The 18,981-nt window shown below is 33.5% G+C and overlaps 2 protein-coding genes across 10 annotated transcripts in view; one reads left to right on the top strand and one right to left on the bottom strand.

Annotated features, from left to right (window-relative positions):
- LOC124432962 (tetratricopeptide repeat protein 14 homolog) overlaps positions 1 to 18,981 on the bottom strand; it is a 338,911-nt gene that overhangs the window by 261,002 nt on the left and 58,928 nt on the right. For 5 of the 6 annotated variants that reach the window (XM_046982360.1, XM_046982365.1, XM_046982361.1 and 2 more), the window contains one exon: positions 17,896 to 17,925. The exons of the other annotated variant lie outside the window; for it this stretch is intronic. The gene's annotated coding sequence lies outside the window, so the exon portion shown is untranslated. The remainder of the gene's footprint in view (positions 1 to 17,895; positions 17,926 to 18,981) is intronic. 6 annotated transcript variants of the gene reach the window in all.
- On the top strand, positions 4,912 to 8,607 carry LOC124432965. 4 transcript variants are annotated; one of them, XM_046982370.1, is made up of 4 exons: positions 4,912 to 5,039; positions 5,283 to 5,673; positions 5,772 to 5,951; positions 7,710 to 8,607. In XM_046982370.1, exons 2-4 carry the CDS (start codon positions 5,395 to 5,397, stop codon positions 7,761 to 7,763), a joined length of 513 nt encoding a protein of 170 aa, XP_046838326.1. In that variant the 5' UTR covers positions 4,912 to 5,039; positions 5,283 to 5,394; the 3' UTR covers positions 7,764 to 8,607. The 4 variants fall into 4 exon arrangements, with proteins under 4 accessions (XP_046838326.1, XP_046838324.1, XP_046838328.1 ...); XM_046982368.1 differs by lacking the exon at positions 7,710 to 8,607 and adding an exon at positions 6,466 to 7,082; XM_046982372.1 differs by lacking the exon at positions 7,710 to 8,607 and adding an exon at positions 6,480 to 6,539.

The following is an 18,981-nucleotide window of genomic DNA, read 5'->3' as shown; positions in this document are numbered from 1 at the left end:
ACCATCCTGTGACTTTAAACGTAGAATTTACATAGGATCGCGTAAAAGAGGGTAAGTTACGCTTGATAAACTCATGAAATCCTTCAGTGATGTCTCTAGATCCGATCCTGTTCGTTGCTGTCGGCCCAACTAAACCCATTCTCAACTCTCTCAACGATATACAACGATTACCCGCACGAAGAAGGGATGCTTTTCGAGTTTACAAACACAGTCGCTGCCCGGTTATTATCCGGTAACTCTGGTGTTTTACATGTTATGAGGATACATGAAAGAGAGAGAGAGAGAGAGAGAGAGAGAGAGAGAGAGAGAGAGAGAGACGGCCCGTTACCTGCGACCTTCAATCTTACGTTATTACGCTCTGTTGAGCTCCCGAGGCTACTAAACCTCCATCCATGCCCCCGTTGCTCCACATATGTCGGATCGCGCGCTACCGCGAGCAACAGTGTGCATGATTTTACATAAATTTCACGAACCGAAACGCCTTTCAGAATGGACCGACGTCATTTCCTGAGTTAAGTGGAAAATGGGAACGTACGTGATAAATTTAGATTCTCCGTAGTTCTCGGCACTTGCAAATATTATGTCGAATTAAATTTTATATATTCCCGTTAGAAACGTATGTATACTCTCGTCACTCCCTCCCCGCCCCCCCGTCCCCGAATACACACACACACACGTGCGATATTAATCACACGATGTTAAATAATATTTATTCGAAAAAAAAATTTTTTTTTTTTTTTTTAAATTCTCTTTTAAATAATATTTCCTTTTCGATCTCTTAACAAAAAGAAGAAAAAGAAAATATATATATATATAAACGAATGTTTCTTATTATTCTTATTTCATCATAAACAAAATGAGAACTATCGTCAGTTTTAATAGAAAAGAAAGAAAAAAAATATTTCTCCATTTGAAAAAATTTCTTGAATTATATTTCGATATACCTACAATTCAACCCCAACAATCAGTCATATTTCATAAAATACACGAGTTCAAATACGCGTTAATCGTGTCGAAATAGAATCCGGTTTACTAGCATGATTTATTTCTACGTCAGGTCGATCTAATCAAGCGTGTTTTGACACATCGTTCCCACCCACTTTCTCTTTCTCACGCACGCACGCACGCACGCACGAGAGCTCGCTATTAAGTGCATTAGCACTCGTTTAATGACGCCGAGATCGCATTTATGGGGTTCTTCGTTCCGCTATGGGGCTTAGAGCGCAAGAGAGAGGTGGGTGTGTCTAGTTGCGTTCCTCGCGCGTGCTCGACACGTGCCTCCTGCACGAGCCAAAAAGAAGAGAAGATATCAAATATTCATCTTCCCTTTTTTTATTAACATAATCCACGATTGACAATTTCAATCTGTATGGCATTGTCTCAAGAAAAAAAGAAAAAAAAATTACATATATATATATATATATATATATATATATATATCGTCTACAATTTTAATATAATAAATAAAATAAATAACAAGTATACGTAAAATGATTAATTTCATAGAATCGTTTAAAAAAAAAGAAAAAAAAAGAAAAAAAAAAACCTAATCGAAACTATTTGTCAAACGAAATTGAAATTATTTCAAGGAGGAAACATTTTAACCAAATAGAAGGAAAATAGAAAAAAAGGAAAGCAAATAAAACTAAAACAATGAATAGGTATTGTTCCGTTTCTCGTATTGTCTTTTCCTTCTCTGGCATCATGGTCAATTAATAGGAGTCATTTATAAGGGCAAACCGGGGAATCTGGGAATCCGCAATCCGCCCCGTGGCAATAAATCTCAAGTCGGCGAGCGCGGAATGGAAGTGGAACCCCTCTTGTAAGCTGCTTGTATTGTAGCTATTACCGAGCCATGCATCACTAGGTAACAACCACATGGTTCACTATCCCTCCCACTTCTCGTAGGATAAGAGAGTAGAACGAGAAAGAGAAAGAGAGATGAACGAGAAGACAAGGAGCAAAAGTGAAACGTCTATCTCTCTCTTTCTCCCTCTCTCTCTCTCTCTCTCTCTCTCTCTCTCTCTCTCTCTCTCTCTCTCTCTCTCTCTCTCTCTCTCTCTCTCTCTCTCTCTCTCTCTCTATCTGGGAAAAGACGCAGCTGATATCGTGTACGGACCACCCAGGTGTTCCTGATCGTAGTTGGCATTTTCCATGAAAACTAAGCTCTCTCACATGGTCAAACTATCTCTTCGTGTTACATTACAATTTAGTTATAATATTTAATTATCAAACACTGTCCATATATTTCCTGTCGAATACATTTTAATAAATAATAATGACCGATAAAAATTATATTGAATAAATGCAATACAAATAAATTTTATTTCAATAATATTTTATATTTGTTCTTTAAAAATAGTATATCATTGAAATTGGGTTAATCAAATGTATAGATCGAATTAGGTTAAATATCGATAGTGTAAGTTAGATGATGATAGAAAAGAGGTGAAATGGAATTGCAGTTTTAGCTCACAGAGAACATTTGAAAATAGTCGATGGTTGCGTATCGATGACGGTAGAGAACGGAAGGAATGAAAAGGGAAGGAGAAGGAAGATGAAGGGGGGAAAAAAATGGATAGGAAAGTTTGCGAATGAGCCGGAAGAGAGGAGAGAACGGAGTATCTCGGCGTGTGCCTACTAGAAAGAGAGAGAGAGAGAGAGAGAGAGAGAGAGAAAGAGAGTATAAACTCGCAGAGGATGGCGATATTGGAGGGTGGCAGAGGGTGGATGACGGAGGGAGCCTGCCGTCTCCTCGCGCCCTCACCGGGCACTATAGTAACAACACGGGGAAACATAGGGAAATCAATATGGCTTCCGTTGCCTTCTTCCCTCTCACCTCTCCCTTCGTTGGCTCGCTCAGCGTTCTCACTCTCTATCTCTCTTTTGGCTCTGCTCTGACCCTCTTTTTCCTTCTCTCTCTCTCTCTCTCTCTCTCTCTCTCTCTCTCTCTCTCTCTCTCTCTCTCTCTCTCTCTCTCTCTCTCTCTCTCTGAGCCGAAACCGCAGCTTTCTCTTCTTTCATCGTACTCTCTTACTCTCTTACTCTATGTAATAAGTATGTACTGATATCCATAGAGACATATAGACATATATGTATATACGTAATATATATATACATATATATACATATACCGACATATAGATATTCGTATGTATAAATGTGTATATGTGTGTCTATCCTCTTCTCCCACGAGCTTCGTTCAGACGGGTGAACCCATTATGAGGGGGTGTTACTCCGAGCCAATCCTCAACCATCCGGAGAGAGGAATAGGAGAGGCGAGAGAGTCGAAGAAGGGCGCATGTGCGTTGCCAGGGCCACCGTGTACCTCGCTTCGCACGATGTCACCATTACGAATCAAACACCCGTTATACGCGACCATGCTCTTCTTGTATTATATCGTTGAAGGAGATACTACAGTTTTCTTTTTACTATATCGTTATTTACGATGTACGATATATGAAAAACTTCATCAAAGTTAACTGGAATATTGTAATTTTAACTTGAAATTGTTGCAGCGAATGCTAAATAATATCTGAATTTATTATTTGGGACATTGCGCAAGTGTAATTTGAATTTAATCAATGAATTATAATTATGATCCTTGCTCTATTTAATTTCGTAGAGTTGTTATTCTTTCATATGTTTTGAATTAGAAACTAAATTAAATTTCAATTCAATTTATAATGGCAAATCAATTATCATTAGAAATATTTTATAATTCATTCAAACGTATGAAACTATTCATGAAACTTTTAAATCCTATCCATGGATAGATCCGTAGGATCTATTCAGTTCTTATTCATTTAATGACAATATCATAGATTTCAATCTTAAAAAACTATATTTATGATACTTCTATTTTTTAGACCATCCAAAGATTTAATGTAATATTTTATGTCCATTCAAATTCTTAGAGGAAAAAGAAAATATTTAAATTAATAATTATTTAAACATAAATACTTGTGGTTCTTGTTCGACGATCGAGTCAATGATCGTCTAGCGGACAAAAGCAGAAACAAGACTGATATCGAAATGGTCGGTATGTTAGATTACATCTTATCAACATGGATAAATTCCTAACTGTAGATCATGTAGGAAACTGCAATTACCAACAATTGAAAATGGGGATAACGTGGAATAAAAGAATGATAAAGATTATTAAATGAAATTTGATAGCGAATCAATTTAACTTTATCTAAATATTATATGTAAAATGAAGTAAAACATTACTATAAAAAGAATATATTGAATTGTATCCCATCTTAAAACTATATGACAGCAGTCGATATAACAGAACGCTATAATGTCGGTGAAGAAGTGTATCAACGGTCGGTAATGTCAAATAAATTTATACTAAAATAAACAAATATAAATAGGAAATATTTTTAAATTAAAATTTTTTAATTTTAATTTAAATTTTTTAATTTAAAAATATTTTTAAAAATAAAATCGACAAATTTTGTTCAATACACAATATTAATATTTTCAACGTCAATAATATAGATTTTAAAACATCAATAACATAACAATCTTGGACATAATATATAACTTTATTATATGATATACAATATGTTACATATAACAAAATTTATATATATATATATATATATATATATATATATATATTCGAATGTTTTAAAAGTCATAATTTATATATAAATAATATGTGTGTTATATATATTATATATAAATACATGAAAGCCAAAATTATAAATCGAATAGAACGAAAATCTAAGTGAATATATCCGTTATATTTTTTCTGAATACCTTCATAGCTAATTCCACAGACATAGGTTTCTTATTCGTACTTAAAATTTCAATACTGATCATTTAAGGTCATGTTTATCTACATTTGTCAAAGTCCAAGGTGACATTAGAATTAACCGATGAAGAAAAGAGGATACTTTGAGTTTATAATATGCTTCAGTTGTTGATTGATATCGTAACAGTTAGGACCATTGTAAAATATATTATTAAATTTGGCGATATCATAATGAAAGTGTGATATATCTGAAAAGAACAAATTTTAGTTACAGGTAAATTTTATAATATTCTTATTTCTTGTAATACAAAAGAAAAAAAAAAGATCTATTACGATTAAAATCAATTAAAACGAATTCAAATTTCATAATAATAATTGTGGCGACGACCATTTTAAAATGAAATACGACAGGAACTTAATTTTTATAGGAATATAATTTGTTTACGATCGATATAATAGACATTAACGAATTATTATATGTATATACGATATTACAAAGGTGTGAATAAATTTCTAGGAAAATATTACAGAAGCGATATATACAAAAACGACATATAAAGAGGCAACATATAAAAAGGAATTTATACAAATATTTATATATATAAAAAAAAAAAAAAAGAAGAAATAAAATGGCATTAAGTTTAGCATTACCATTATCCGGAATAGAAGCCGAACATTTTTACGCACTAGGAATGAGAATACTATATGAACAAGGTTTAAGAACATTAAATGGGATTGGACCTATATCACCCAGTATTGGAAGTGAATCCTCCAGTGGCATTAGTAGTCTCACTCCTTCTCTGGAACCTGATTTTATAGCGAATAATCCCAATTCTACAGCGCCTTCATCACTTGCTAATTCCGCAGAAGATTCGGGACAAGGCGATAGATTAAATGACATAGAAGTAGTAAGTATAATTAATATCATTGCTAATTCGAAAGTTAATTGAAAAAGAAAAAAAAAAGAAAAAAATCACTTTGATAATTCTTCCGTCAATCCTTTCAGATAAATGTTCCATGTAAAGTAATCTATTGCGGGCGAGACATATTAAACTTAGGTGCAAATATGCGAGAACCATCCTGGCGACTATTGATCCCATATACTTGCAACCATAATAATGTCACGGACAATAACTCGAATTATCATCTTCTAAGCGAAAAAGCACTGACTGAAGAATATCCAATGGTAAACATAATTATAATCTCTTTCTTTCTTTCTTATTTCTTTTTTCCTCTTTCCTTTTTTACATTTAATTACGATGAAAAGTTTATATACAAAATATTTTATCGCGAACGAAGGATTTGTCTTTATATCAAAAAGTTGTTTTCCTAGATTGAGAAAGTTACATTTTCGAAATTATATTATTTACATTCGTATAATTAAACGTTCATTTTAATATTACTGTTTCTCGTGTTTTCACCTTGGAATGTTGTGACCTCTAATATCACATTGTTTCGAAACTTTCAAGGTTTCAAAAGTATACAGAAATATCGTTGAATTTATATCGTCAATGTCTCGCTTGAATCTCGGTCGAATAAGATATTTTCCTTTTCGTCTTTTTTTTTTTTTGTTTTCTTTTCTTCCATTCTTCTTCTTAAATTTATAATTTGTTATTCTAAATCTTTAGCTTTTCATCGATCTCGTTTCTTAGATTTTTATACGGCCATTCTAAATTCTCGGACTTTTTCAATTTATAAAGGTTGTAAAATGCAGGCATCAAGATAAACATCGTGATGGTACTACACTTAACGAGCCAATATTTTCCCCAATAATGTACGTAAGGGAATTGAATGATCTTAGATGTCAATTTGTACGGAAATTTTACAACATTTTTATCAACGTTCGTTGACGAAGATAAACCATTTAATATCATCTTGATATCCATTATACTCTAAAAGATAAAATCATTGTTGTCGAATCGTTAATTAAATTACTCGATATTTCAAAAGATTATTCTTCACATTATTTTGACAATTTTCTTTTGAAATTCGTACTTCGAGCTTCTTTAATTTTATCGTAAACTCGACGACATCGCTTCGACAAATAATTCTGCATTTTGTGATGAGCGTTCAATGATTCAAAGTTTCTTCCTTTTTTTTTCTTTTTTCTTCTCTCTCTCTCTCTCTCTCTCTCTCTCTCTCTCTCTCTCTTTCTCTCTCTCTCTTTCTCTCTCTCTATCTATCTCAACATTATTGAAAAATGTGAAGAGGTTATAAAATACTTGCAGTCAACTTTGTCGATCCTTTAGAATTTTAATAACAACTTTGCATTCTCTCGAAGATCACACATATTGCAGAAACTATATATATACACACATATATTATATAGTTGAATATATATAATATAGTTGATATATATATATAGATATATAGATAGATATAGATGTAGATATAAATATATATATATATATATATATATATATATATATATATAAATATATATAGTTATGTTTGCCCTCCCATATATGTATATATGTATATATATATATATATATATATGTATGTATATATATATAAATATATATATATATATCCCTCCCCCTATACATCTATATATCTATATACCTATATATCTATATATTTATATATTTATATAGTGTTCATAAATGATTATCCTAATTTAATCAATTTATAATATTTTACCGATGTAAATAACATGTCGAAATATTACCTTTACGATTAGAAACTTTATGTGTAATATATCACTGATGTATAAATTTTTGTTTCATTACAAGTATGCAATAAAGAATTATAATATATTTTAATCAGGTTAATCATTTATGAACAACATCCTGTGTATTAAAGAAAGGCAAAAGAAAAAGAAAAAAAGAAAAAAAAAGGAAGGTGAACGTATCAAAATGAAAAGCATGTAGCAACGAAAAAATATTTCCAATTTCTCTCGATAACTTTTAATCTCAATCTTTTTCGATTTTTCTTTCCACAGAAAAAATGCTCAGACTGCGGCTTCTCTGAATTATCACTTTCTTCCTGTTTTTAATACTATTCCGATCTATCACACAATCGCCAAAGAAAATAAGTTAAATATTATCAATAGTATGACACAACGACATCAAAGAACAATTGCTTTAAAACAAAAAAAAAAAAAAAACAACCATTAAAAAAAAAGGATTTGTTATTTTGTCATTTTGTTATACGACAGACATAGTAAACTTTTACTTTCTGATATATTGTTTTATGTTATAAAATAAACTTGAAACGGAATGTTATTGGTTTATATACTCGTCAATCGTATACAAAAAGAGAAAATAATTATAGCAAATTCTAAGGCGGCGACCAACTCCAAAATAAAGTTAAGTTAACTATTAAATTTAGCTAATAGTTAAGTCAAACCAATGAAATGACACATAAATGGATTTAAAAAAAAAAAAAAACAAAAAGGAAATAATCTTAAATCCATAATATACGAATATATATTATATAATTGATTTCAAAGTTGTAAAATTTTTTACAATTTGTAAAAGTTTTACTAATTAATCTCAAATCCATATAATACGATTAGAGAAATATCTATCCCAAAAATAAATCTAAAATATTGAAGTAAATTATTTATAATATATTCGTACATATATTTGAAATTAGATTTTCCATATCGTTCTCATACGAATAATAATATTTCAAATGAAATAAAATTAAATATTTCTTATGAAATAAAATTATACACATATATATATATGTATATGTATATATATATACAAACGCTTTATAAATACCTATCAATCTATAAATTTATACGGAGTCGGGTATGGGCCGCGAAAAATTAATCATAAGATAGTAATTATTCGTATATAATTAACACCCGACAATAAAAAAAAAAACAATTACAGAATATTTTACGAAATTTCATTAATTTTTGATATTATAACATTTTCATGACAATAGCCTGAATTTACATATAACAATTATAGTTATTTTTTCGAATATAAAACAGTTTTTTAACATTTTTATTTGTTTTGCAATTAAACATTCTTCCGAAAATATATAGCCGGGTGCTTAAATATTAATAGAATATTACTATTTTATTTGCAAATATTTATTAATTAAAATAATTGTAATATATATATGTGTATATATATATATATATATATATATATATATATATATATATATATATATCGAATTCTACAATATTGCCTTTGACATAATTTATAATATAGATTCTGCATTCTCTTTGCATTGTAAATTAATAGAAGTAAAATATTTTAAAATTCTGCAAGATGGATCAAAGATTGCTTTATAGATCAAATATTCCTAGATGATTTTAAATATTATTTTTACTCATTTCTAAGGACTTTTTAACTTTATTTAAAACTTTTTACAAACAAAGATAAAATAAGTCGAAAAGTTTTGCAAGATAAAAGTAATTAATATGTAAAATCATCTACATATTTTAATTTATGAAACTTTAATCCACATTGTAGTATTTATTATAAAATTAAGAATCAATACGCTTATTGTTATAATCTACTGATCTAGTCATAAATGTTCAAAGGATCTAGTCAGAAGATCTAGTCAATAATACAAGCAACCTCTGATTAATTGTAAGATAATGATTATACAATAATTAAAGAGAGAAACGAGACTGAATTCGTTTATGCGATTATTAGATTATAACGTGAAAAAAATTAATTCCACGAACGTTATGAAAATCGAATTATAATAATGGAATAAGTTTAAGTAAATATTTTTGTTTTGTTTTTATAATAAGTAATTAGAAACTAAATGTGCGATATTTACAGCAACAATCAAAGATAAACGTAGTTTTACAATGTAAACTGTTTGTTAGCAGTTACATTGTAAAGATTAAGATCTTATAATCGCGGTTTAAACAAAAAAAAAAAATAAAAATTATAGTTTAAAACTAGACCAGTAATATATACAAATGAATAAAAGAGAGAATAAATGAAAAATTAGATAATTAGAATAGGATTAATCGCGTTTAGGAATAAGATATTTTGTAAGTTTTACAGGATGGATCAAAAGTTCATAGGTGAAGTTCTTAAATACTTTTAAAAATCAATTAATTTTTTCTGAAACTTTGTCGGTTAATTTTTTACAATTTTAAAATTCCTTTAAAATTGTTTATCATTATTAGCCTAAAATATTTGGAAAAATATTAAACGATTTTAAGAATTATTAAAGAACTTTCGCCACGAACTTTCAATTCATCTTGTAAAATAAATAACATATTGTATATTGTATATAATGATAGGATTAATGATTAGGATTAATTAAAACGTGTCAATAGGCATATCGATGAATTCGATACTTCGTAAAGGGAGAAAAAAAACAAAACAAAACAAAACAAAAAAAAAAAACAAAAAAAAAAACAGGGGAAAAAACCAGAAAAAAAAAGAAATTCCGCATGAAAACGTAGACTTACAACGTGGACTTACAACGTAGGACTTACGTAGTAAAGATTAAAAGAAATAATTAAATTGCTCTAATATATTCAATCATTCTGATGTATATTAATTATCGAAAAGATAACATAAGTGTGGATACACTTATTAGTGAATGTGATACTACGTAATGCTATATCGTGATGCGTCTTATAGGGAATTTAAGTGAAAAAGTCGTTGAAGAATAATTTTTTATTAGTAAAAATTTAATCGAACGTTCGATTTAGTTATAAATTCATTTTTATAATTTTTGTAATTTCGATTCTTTTCTTCTTCAGTGTTTGTTTCTCTTATCACGCGATATAAACTTTTTATTTCATTATTCTTTTTTATCATTATACTATTGCAATATCACTTTTTATCAATTATAATTTCAATATTTTCAATTCTGTCATTCATATGTTATTAATCTATTAGAATTAGGTCATAAAAGATTGATAACAATTATTTTTTATTTTCTCTACATCCTACAATTTCGGCAATAATTTTTATAAAGTTAATCGCGAATAGAAAGACTAGATTAATTCTGATTAGATCAATTAAAATTTTTTTACTTCACGTTAAATTCGTACCAACGTGAAGTTAACCGTAAACATTATACACGATACACTTTACAAGCATATCCATTGTATGTAATATATTTTCTATAATACGTAGTATGTATTAATGACAATGCGCATCACAAATTAATTTGACTATTGTTCATGATATTACAATAAATAATAATAACAACAATAATACCAAATGTAGTACTAATTTTTGAAAATATCAGATTATCTCTGTCGAAAATTAAACTTCAAATTATACGATCGTAAAAAGATTTGGAAAAAAAGAAAAGAGATAGAAAGAAAGAAAGAAAGAAAGAAAGAAAGAAAAATTAATTGTTTTGATCAAGAAATAATAGAATTTTCAAAACATTTGTAGAATTCGAAAAGATCGATGACAATAATAATCCGAAAGAAAAAGGGATCATCCTTAAAAAAAAAGAGAAAAAAAAAAACAAATCATTTATAAGAACACAACCGTGAAAATCGAATCATCATAAAACCCTCGCCCTAAGTTCTATAAAATATTGGAAACATATGTTATACCATGGATACCATAAATCTGAAGCCACTCAGAAGGATATGTTCTTAATAAAAATTGTGAATTCTTGCATGCGCTTGATCGCATTCGATGAAGGTTTAGACGAGTCCTTTTGGTATGAAAGGTCCTTTATTAGAGAGAAAGAGAAAGAGAGAAAAAGAGAGAGTGAGAGAGAGAGAGAGAGAGAGAGAGATCGTGCGCTCGCGCACTATACAGGCGTGCGTTTGAAAACGCGTGAACGTGAGCGCGTAGGTGCGTGCACAGCGCGCGAGAGATGTGCACGACGACTATTCAGATATTGTTGTTATTGTTGAGAGAACAATCGCCCGTCAATAGGCAGCCCCGGCACAATGTATCTATTCAGGTGCGGTCAGGGGTGCTCAATCGATCGAGCTCCTGCTTTTGCCGATCGACGAATGAAGGATCCGCGAAAGAAATGAAGGAAACTCTCAATGGCGACTAGCATGTTCCTTCTCTCTCTCTCTCTCTCTCTCTCTCTCTTTCGCTCTCGCTCTCGCTCTTTATATTTATCTCTCTATCTCTATCTCCATCTCTATCTCTTTCTCTTTCTCTCGCAAACTTGTCGCCAACCTCAAGGAAGACGATGTCGTTTCGAAATCACTGATCGGAAGTGAATGCAACGTGGACTTTGTGAAAGATCGAAGGTCTCATTCTCTTGTAACTTTCTTCGATATTTTCCAAATATATCAAAGACAAGCGACAACAAAACTTCACTATCTTTAAACGATGACACACGAAATGTCGAAAGAAGTTAATTTTCGTTATCAGAGAATATATATATATATATATATATATATATATATATATATATATATGTATATAATTATCTCGTATCAGAGATAGAATAATTATAACAATATAATTTCTTGATTAAGAGAATTTTCCTCTTTGCAATCGAAATAATGACAATACTGTGTCAAATTGATAGAAATGTCAAAAGAAGTTAACTCACGTCATCAAAAAATATATATGTGTATATAATTATTTTTTATCGCAGATAAGATAATCATAACAATATAATTTCTTGATTAAGAGAATTTTCTTCCTAGTGATCGAAAAAAATGCAATATCGTGTCTAAAGAAGTTAACTCTCGTTAACAAAAAATATATATATGTATATAATTATCTCGTATCAGAGGTAGGATAATTATAATAATATAATTTCTTGATTAAGAGAATTTTCTTCCTAGTGATCGAGATAATGCCAATAACGTGTTAAATAGATAGAAATGTTGAAAGGTGTTAATTTTCTTTATCAGAAGATATATGTAAACGTATATATAATTTCGTGTTTATCAAAATTTTCCTTCTGACGATTGTGATAGTTTAATACTGTATCAAATACGACGAAATTTTGAAAAAAGTTAAGTCTTGTTATCCGAGAGTATATATATAATGTACATATATATTTATATATATGTGTGTGTGTATATGTATATATATATATATAGTATTGGAAATAATTATAACATTATAATTTCATGATTAAGAGAATTTTCCTACCGGCGATCGAGAGAATGCAATACCTTGTCAAATGGGACGACAATTGAGCGCGTATATCAGTGATAGCTTACAATTATTATCGGCCGCCACGGTAGTATTTAAATGAATGAACGGCTCGAAATTACCATCCGGTCTCATCGTCGACTGCGCACGTTATGATGTATTTGCGGGTCACCTATTCGCTGATAGTGCTTTCTATTTACTTTATCCTTGAATTGAAAAGATATTATTAAACATATTAAACAATATTTCCGTAGATATTGGTTCAATGTTGACTGTAAGAAATAATAAAATCCTCATTCTTCATTCTTGATTTCTCCGAACTCAATGACACTTTGATTAATCGAGAATGAAGAGGTGATATCGATATAAGGGAGGTAAAGAGGGGGATTCTACATGAGAATGTAGGAATGAGAACCACTGTTTTGCGAGTGCACCAGGGTAGCGTGCCCATAGCGATGATTACGTATGCGGGAATCATTGTCGAGTAACGCGCGATGCACATGCAAAGGCCAAAAATCGTCGAAATCAGTCGAGTTCAACATCAGCATTGTACGTAGCCTTTGTCTCTGGCTCATTGTTGTCGGTAGCCGATGTACAAGCTACACAGAGGAGCACACACACACACACACAAAACGTACGTACGTATGTACATATATATACACATAGATGGCGCAGCCACATCGTCGCGATGCGGTGCAGAGCGGTGCGGAGAGATGGACGGCAACGGGTCCACGGGAAACGAGCGGTATCCTTCGAAATTTTCTCTTCATCGTACACACAGGACGAGTACGTATATATGTATATGTGTGTGTATATATATATACACACACACACATATATATATATATATATCATGTACATATAGAATCGAACTATCTCTATTCGTTTCCGATTGTTCATGAAAATGCTTGAGATCTCAGGTACAGCAGACGCGTTCGGGCGTATTTTTTTTTCTCTTCCTCTTCTTCTTCAGAGGGAAACGTGCGTAACGCGAACGTAGGACAGATAGGACAAGATTTGCACGATGATAGCAAAAGGAGTGGGAGGAAAAGAAGGGAGAAAGGAGGGAGGAGGAGGTGGTGATGGAGGGGTGAGCCGCAGGAGTCAGAGGGAACGGGGATAGGAGGAGAAGAGGGCATAGAGCAGCTGAATAGGAAGCGACACAATGGACCTGGGTGGCTGTGGAGGCGTGTTATCAAATGGGTTCCTCATTCACATACTGCGGCCCGAGCTACCTGTGTCTGTCTGTACCGGTGTCTGTCTGTTATACTTATTCATACCGCCCATTGTGTCCTCCACTGTTGAGTCGAGTTCAGTTCAGTTGAGAACGCGATGGAACGTGCCACAATGCACGAATATGGGCTGCACTACTCTCCCTCCATCTTTGCCGCCATCCCCTCGCTCGCTCGCTCGCTCGTTCTCTCACTCTATCACTTTGCCATTTGCCACCCACATCCAGCGCCCAACGCGGACGGTGGATTCGACTGAAAAGAAAATTGTGTTGGGAAATTGTATCCGCAAGAAAGCTGCCCGATAATGCGAACTTCGTCTTCTTCCTCTTCTTCTACTTTTACTTCTAGTTCCACTTCCATCTCTACTTCTACTACTTCTTCTTCTTCTTCTACTACTACTACTTCTTCTTCTTCTTCTTCTTCTTCCTCCTCCTCTTCTTGTTCTACTAAAAATACTTCTATTTCTACTACTATTTCTTCTCTTCTTTCATTTCTACTTCTTTTTCTTCATCCTCCTCTTCTATTTTAATTACTACATCTTCTTTTTCTTCTTTCCTTAGGTTCATTCTTTTTGACCGAACTGTTAGCTTTCTACAAGACTATTCCCACGCACTACACTGAACGAAAACGATTTTTAACCTTCTTCGAATTCTCCTGTCCCTTTTAATCTTTTTCTGTTACGTAGAGAATTTTCACAGAACACGTATTTGAATTCAATCTCCAAATTATTCTTCACGATTTCAAAAATATCGTATCATTGAACACTTAAATAATATTTTGTATTTTCCTTATGAATTCGATGAACGAGAAATGGAGGTTAGAGATAGGTGGTACGCATCCTTATGGAAGAAACGATGATGACCAAGTGAGACTCGGAAGAAGGATAAAAATATCTAAGACGAACGAAAAATGAAGTGGGGATAAGGGTTAGATAGGTATGGGGTTCATATGGAAAAACCGACCATGGCCAAGTGAGACTCTAAGAAGTAAAAGAATTTCTAAAAGTGAAAACTAAAAGCAGAAAAAAGAGAGGAGGATGGAATTTTTGCCATTCAACCTATGTCGTATTTGACATAAATGTAAGAAAAGGTGTCTCAAGGACGATTCTCGTTTCATTGTTAAAAGATATTTATCAAATAGTAATAATAATAGTACGAAGGATACGAAGAACAGAAGAGAATGACGAATAAAACTCTCTCTTTTTTTCCTCCCCACCTTTCTTTTTCTCTTCTCTCTTTTTTTTTTTGTTTTCAAAGAAAACTTCCCCAGCCTATTTCTGCTGTTTTCTAAGAAACTAGCATTGAATTATCGAGTCCCTCCAAATACTCTTTAACGTGGAACGGAAACACCTCTGCTGAATTATCGCTTAAGAGTGGAGGAGTACGAGTGACTCGAAAAAAAAAAAAAAAATAAAGAAAAAAAGAAAGAAAAAGCATGAAAGTAGGAAAAGGTAGAAGCAATGCAAAGAAGTAAGAAGAAATAGAGAAATAGACAGATAGATAAAGAGAGAGAGAGAGAGATAGAGAGACAGACAGAGAGAGAGAGAGAGAGAGAGAGAGACAGAGAGAGACAGACAGAGAGAGAGAGAGAGAGAGAGAGAGAGAGAGAGAAAGAGGGAAAGGGAGAAAGAGGGAAAGGGAGAGGGAGAGAAAGGGCAGTGGCACCTCTTCCTACGCGATGAAGCATCGACTAACGGAGAAAATAGAGAACGTATTACGTATCGTATAAGCGCGAGTATGGGCCGTGGATGAGCCATACGCGGACGCAACGGCATACAAAACTCGCTCAATACGTCATTCAGCCGAAGAATACGGCTCGTTCTCGCCATTTTGCTGCCAGAATGAGAGTTTCAAAGGGAATTAAGGATTCAAAGGCATCTTTTGCGCGGCGCGCACAAAACGGCTTGCCGCGCCTCTCTCTCTCTCTCTCTCTCTCTCTCTCTCTGTGTCTCTTTCTATCTCACTCTCCCCCCTGTTCTTTATCTCTTTTCGCCTTTCTCGCACTCCCACTCACTCGTCCATCCCCTCCTCCCCCATCCCCCTCACTCTCTCTCTCTCTCTCTCTCTCTCTCTCTCTCTCTCTCTCTCTCTCTCTCTCTCTCTCTCTCTCTCTCTTTTTATCTTTCGTACACAAGTTCTTTACCGGGAACAAGCATGGTACCCTTAAGACGAACGATTTCGAACGATGGAAGGCGAAGGATCGTACATGCGGGTGAGTTTTACGCGCATTTACACTGGCAAACAACTTACCGATGTATACCTATATATGTGTATATATATATATAATACATATCTAACTATATAGCCAACATGTAATACATGGATGGGAGAGATCTTGTAACTCACAGAAGGAGAATTCGACGATCGGCTTTAGTTTCTATGCCGACTAACGGGCAGCGTTAGAAAGAGAGAAAAAGAAATAGACATAAAGATAGATGGAGATAGAGAGAGAAAGAGAGAGAGGGAAAGAGAGAGAGAGAGAGAGAGAGAGAGAGAGAGAGAAAAGAAACCAGCCGACAGACACACCAAAGAAGAAATCCACGGTGAATGGCATAGTGAATAAGTGACCAGCCGAGCGTACTTGAAGGGGGGGGTTGGAGGGAGGGGGGGGGCATTCAAACGCTTCTCTGTACTGAAATTAAAACTCGCGCGCGGATACACCACGGCGTAACGACGCGGGGCGATGAGCCTTCGACAGAAAAGGAATTTACATTTTGTATGGATACAGTGTAACAAAAAACTTTTTCCCTTTACGTTTAAAAGATATATATCTAGGATAATCATATCTCTTTCTTTCTATCTCCCTTCTTCTATTTTCTTAATAGATACTAACTTATTGCCTATTGAGAAATGTAAACAAAAGATAAGAGTATATGATTAGATTGAGAAAGAAAGAAAAAAAAAGAAAAAAGGAAAAGAAGAAAACGAATTTACTTCATTCCCTTCCTCCATCCTTTGTAAAAATTCGATATATAGATACCCTACAATGGTAAAGATAATCTTGTCTGCACGATATCACGAAACTCATAAAAGTATTAATCATAAGGGACTCGCTATACAACGTTTCTTTGGTCGTACCACGGCACACCCTCGTGTTTGCTCGCATTATCGTGGAAAAAATGTTCCCGACAAAAAAAAAGACACCCCTGGCGTCTATCTCTTTTTCTCTCTCTCTCTCTCTCTCTCTCTCTCCCTTTCTCTTTATTTTTTTTCTTTATCTCTCCCTCTACCTCTCCCTCCCTCCCTCCCTCCCTCTTTCTCTTCCTCTCTTTTTCTTTGTCAGATACTCCACTTCCCTATCCTCGTTTCTCGCGGAACAAATTGAAACGGTGAGCTCGGCTAGCACCGTAGTAAATGGGAGCCAAGTTGGCGAAGGCGTTCCGCTCGCTCGATTGGCCGATTAACATAAAAATGTGGACGCTTGTAAAGGCAATGTATACATATATATATATATATATACATTCATATATATTATATATACATATGTATATATATATATATAAATGTGTGCGTATGTGTGTATATGTCATGGACATTGCTTGCGCTCACGTTTCATCGTTCCGAATAGTTCTCGATTGTTATTCATATTCTAGAGGGGTCGAGAGCTCATAGGTTTGGATAACCATGCACGAAAGCGGAAAAGAGAAACGAGCGTTTCGTCCGAGGACGGATGTCGAGGGTTACGCGGAAATGTTAAAGGAGAGAGGGAAGAACGTTGGTACTGCTTTCTTCTCGATAACGCTCTTTTCCGTAAGTCCACCTCCTTCCTCTTTTCCCATATCCTGAACGGTCGGTAGAACATGAATTTAAGCGCTTACTCAACCGCGTGCCACGTCTGCTATGAAAAGGGCAAAAGTGCCACTTACCGTGCCGCAAAGCTTCTGAGACTCGAGCACCTAGAACAGAAATCGTGTCCTAATGAGACCAGAAATTAAGTATACGAAAGCTTGGAAATACGCTTGAAAATGTATATGGAAATATCGTATAGATATATATGTATGATACGGTACGTATCATGCATACAGATATACCTAAATGTGTGCAAAAAAATTCTGTGACCTTATGAAATCGCTCGATCAGAACGTTTTGGTATTAAATATATCATACTTAGAAAAAAGAAAAAATACTCATTAAAGATTAATCCACCAAATATTATATCGAAGAAAAGTCTTCATTTGAAGAATCGCAATGATTAATAAATCGAACGACATCGATAAATAATGATAATTCAATGCGACATTTAAAAAGGATTTAAATGTCTATAACCGGTCTGAGGAAAAGGATAAAACAAAACAAAACAAAAAAAAGGGAAGAAAAGGGGGAAAAGAAAACAAAAATAAAAATAAAAAAAAAAAAAAGAAAAAGGAAAAAACGATTAGAGAACGAGTGTCGTTAGAAAAAAAGAAAGGGGAGAACACTTGACCTCCCTTTTCGCTCATCGTCGTTGTCATCCCTTGCATCGGTCCTCGTCGTCATCGCCGTCGCGAGCACGGTTCGATAGCTTATACATACATTATATTTCTTTTATATCTTTTCCTCTTCCCCTTCCCTCCTACTTCTCCTCCTCCTCCTCCTCCTCCTCCTCCATCACCTCCTTCTTCTTCGTCTTCTTCTTTACTCTTTCTTCATGTAGTATAAGCCGCACACATAGGAATGCACTTGTCGGATTTAAAGCACGTGCACGCGCGTACACGAAGAAAAAGAGAAAGAGAGGGACACGCACACCAAGACGAAGTACCGCTACGGTCTTATCGGCAGTTATCGGGCCGTGATGTCACACAATGGGGCAGACAATGCTCGGAACAATACACCCCTGCTTGCTTCTAAACCATCCAACCCTCTTTTACCTTCTCTCTCTCTCTCTCTCTCTCTCTTCCCCATAACTGACTTCTCTCATCTACTGTTCCGTTCTTCTCTATCCTCTCTCTCTCTCTTTCTCACAAACACACACT

This window comes from Vespa crabro, chromosome 2 (assembly GCF_910589235.1).
Source record: "Vespa crabro chromosome 2, iyVesCrab1.2, whole genome shotgun sequence".
Lineage (NCBI taxonomy): Eukaryota > Metazoa > Arthropoda > Insecta > Hymenoptera > Vespidae > Vespa > Vespa crabro.
The sequence above is the reverse complement of the archived record's forward strand: the minus strand, read 5'-3'. Positions and strand labels throughout refer to the sequence as shown.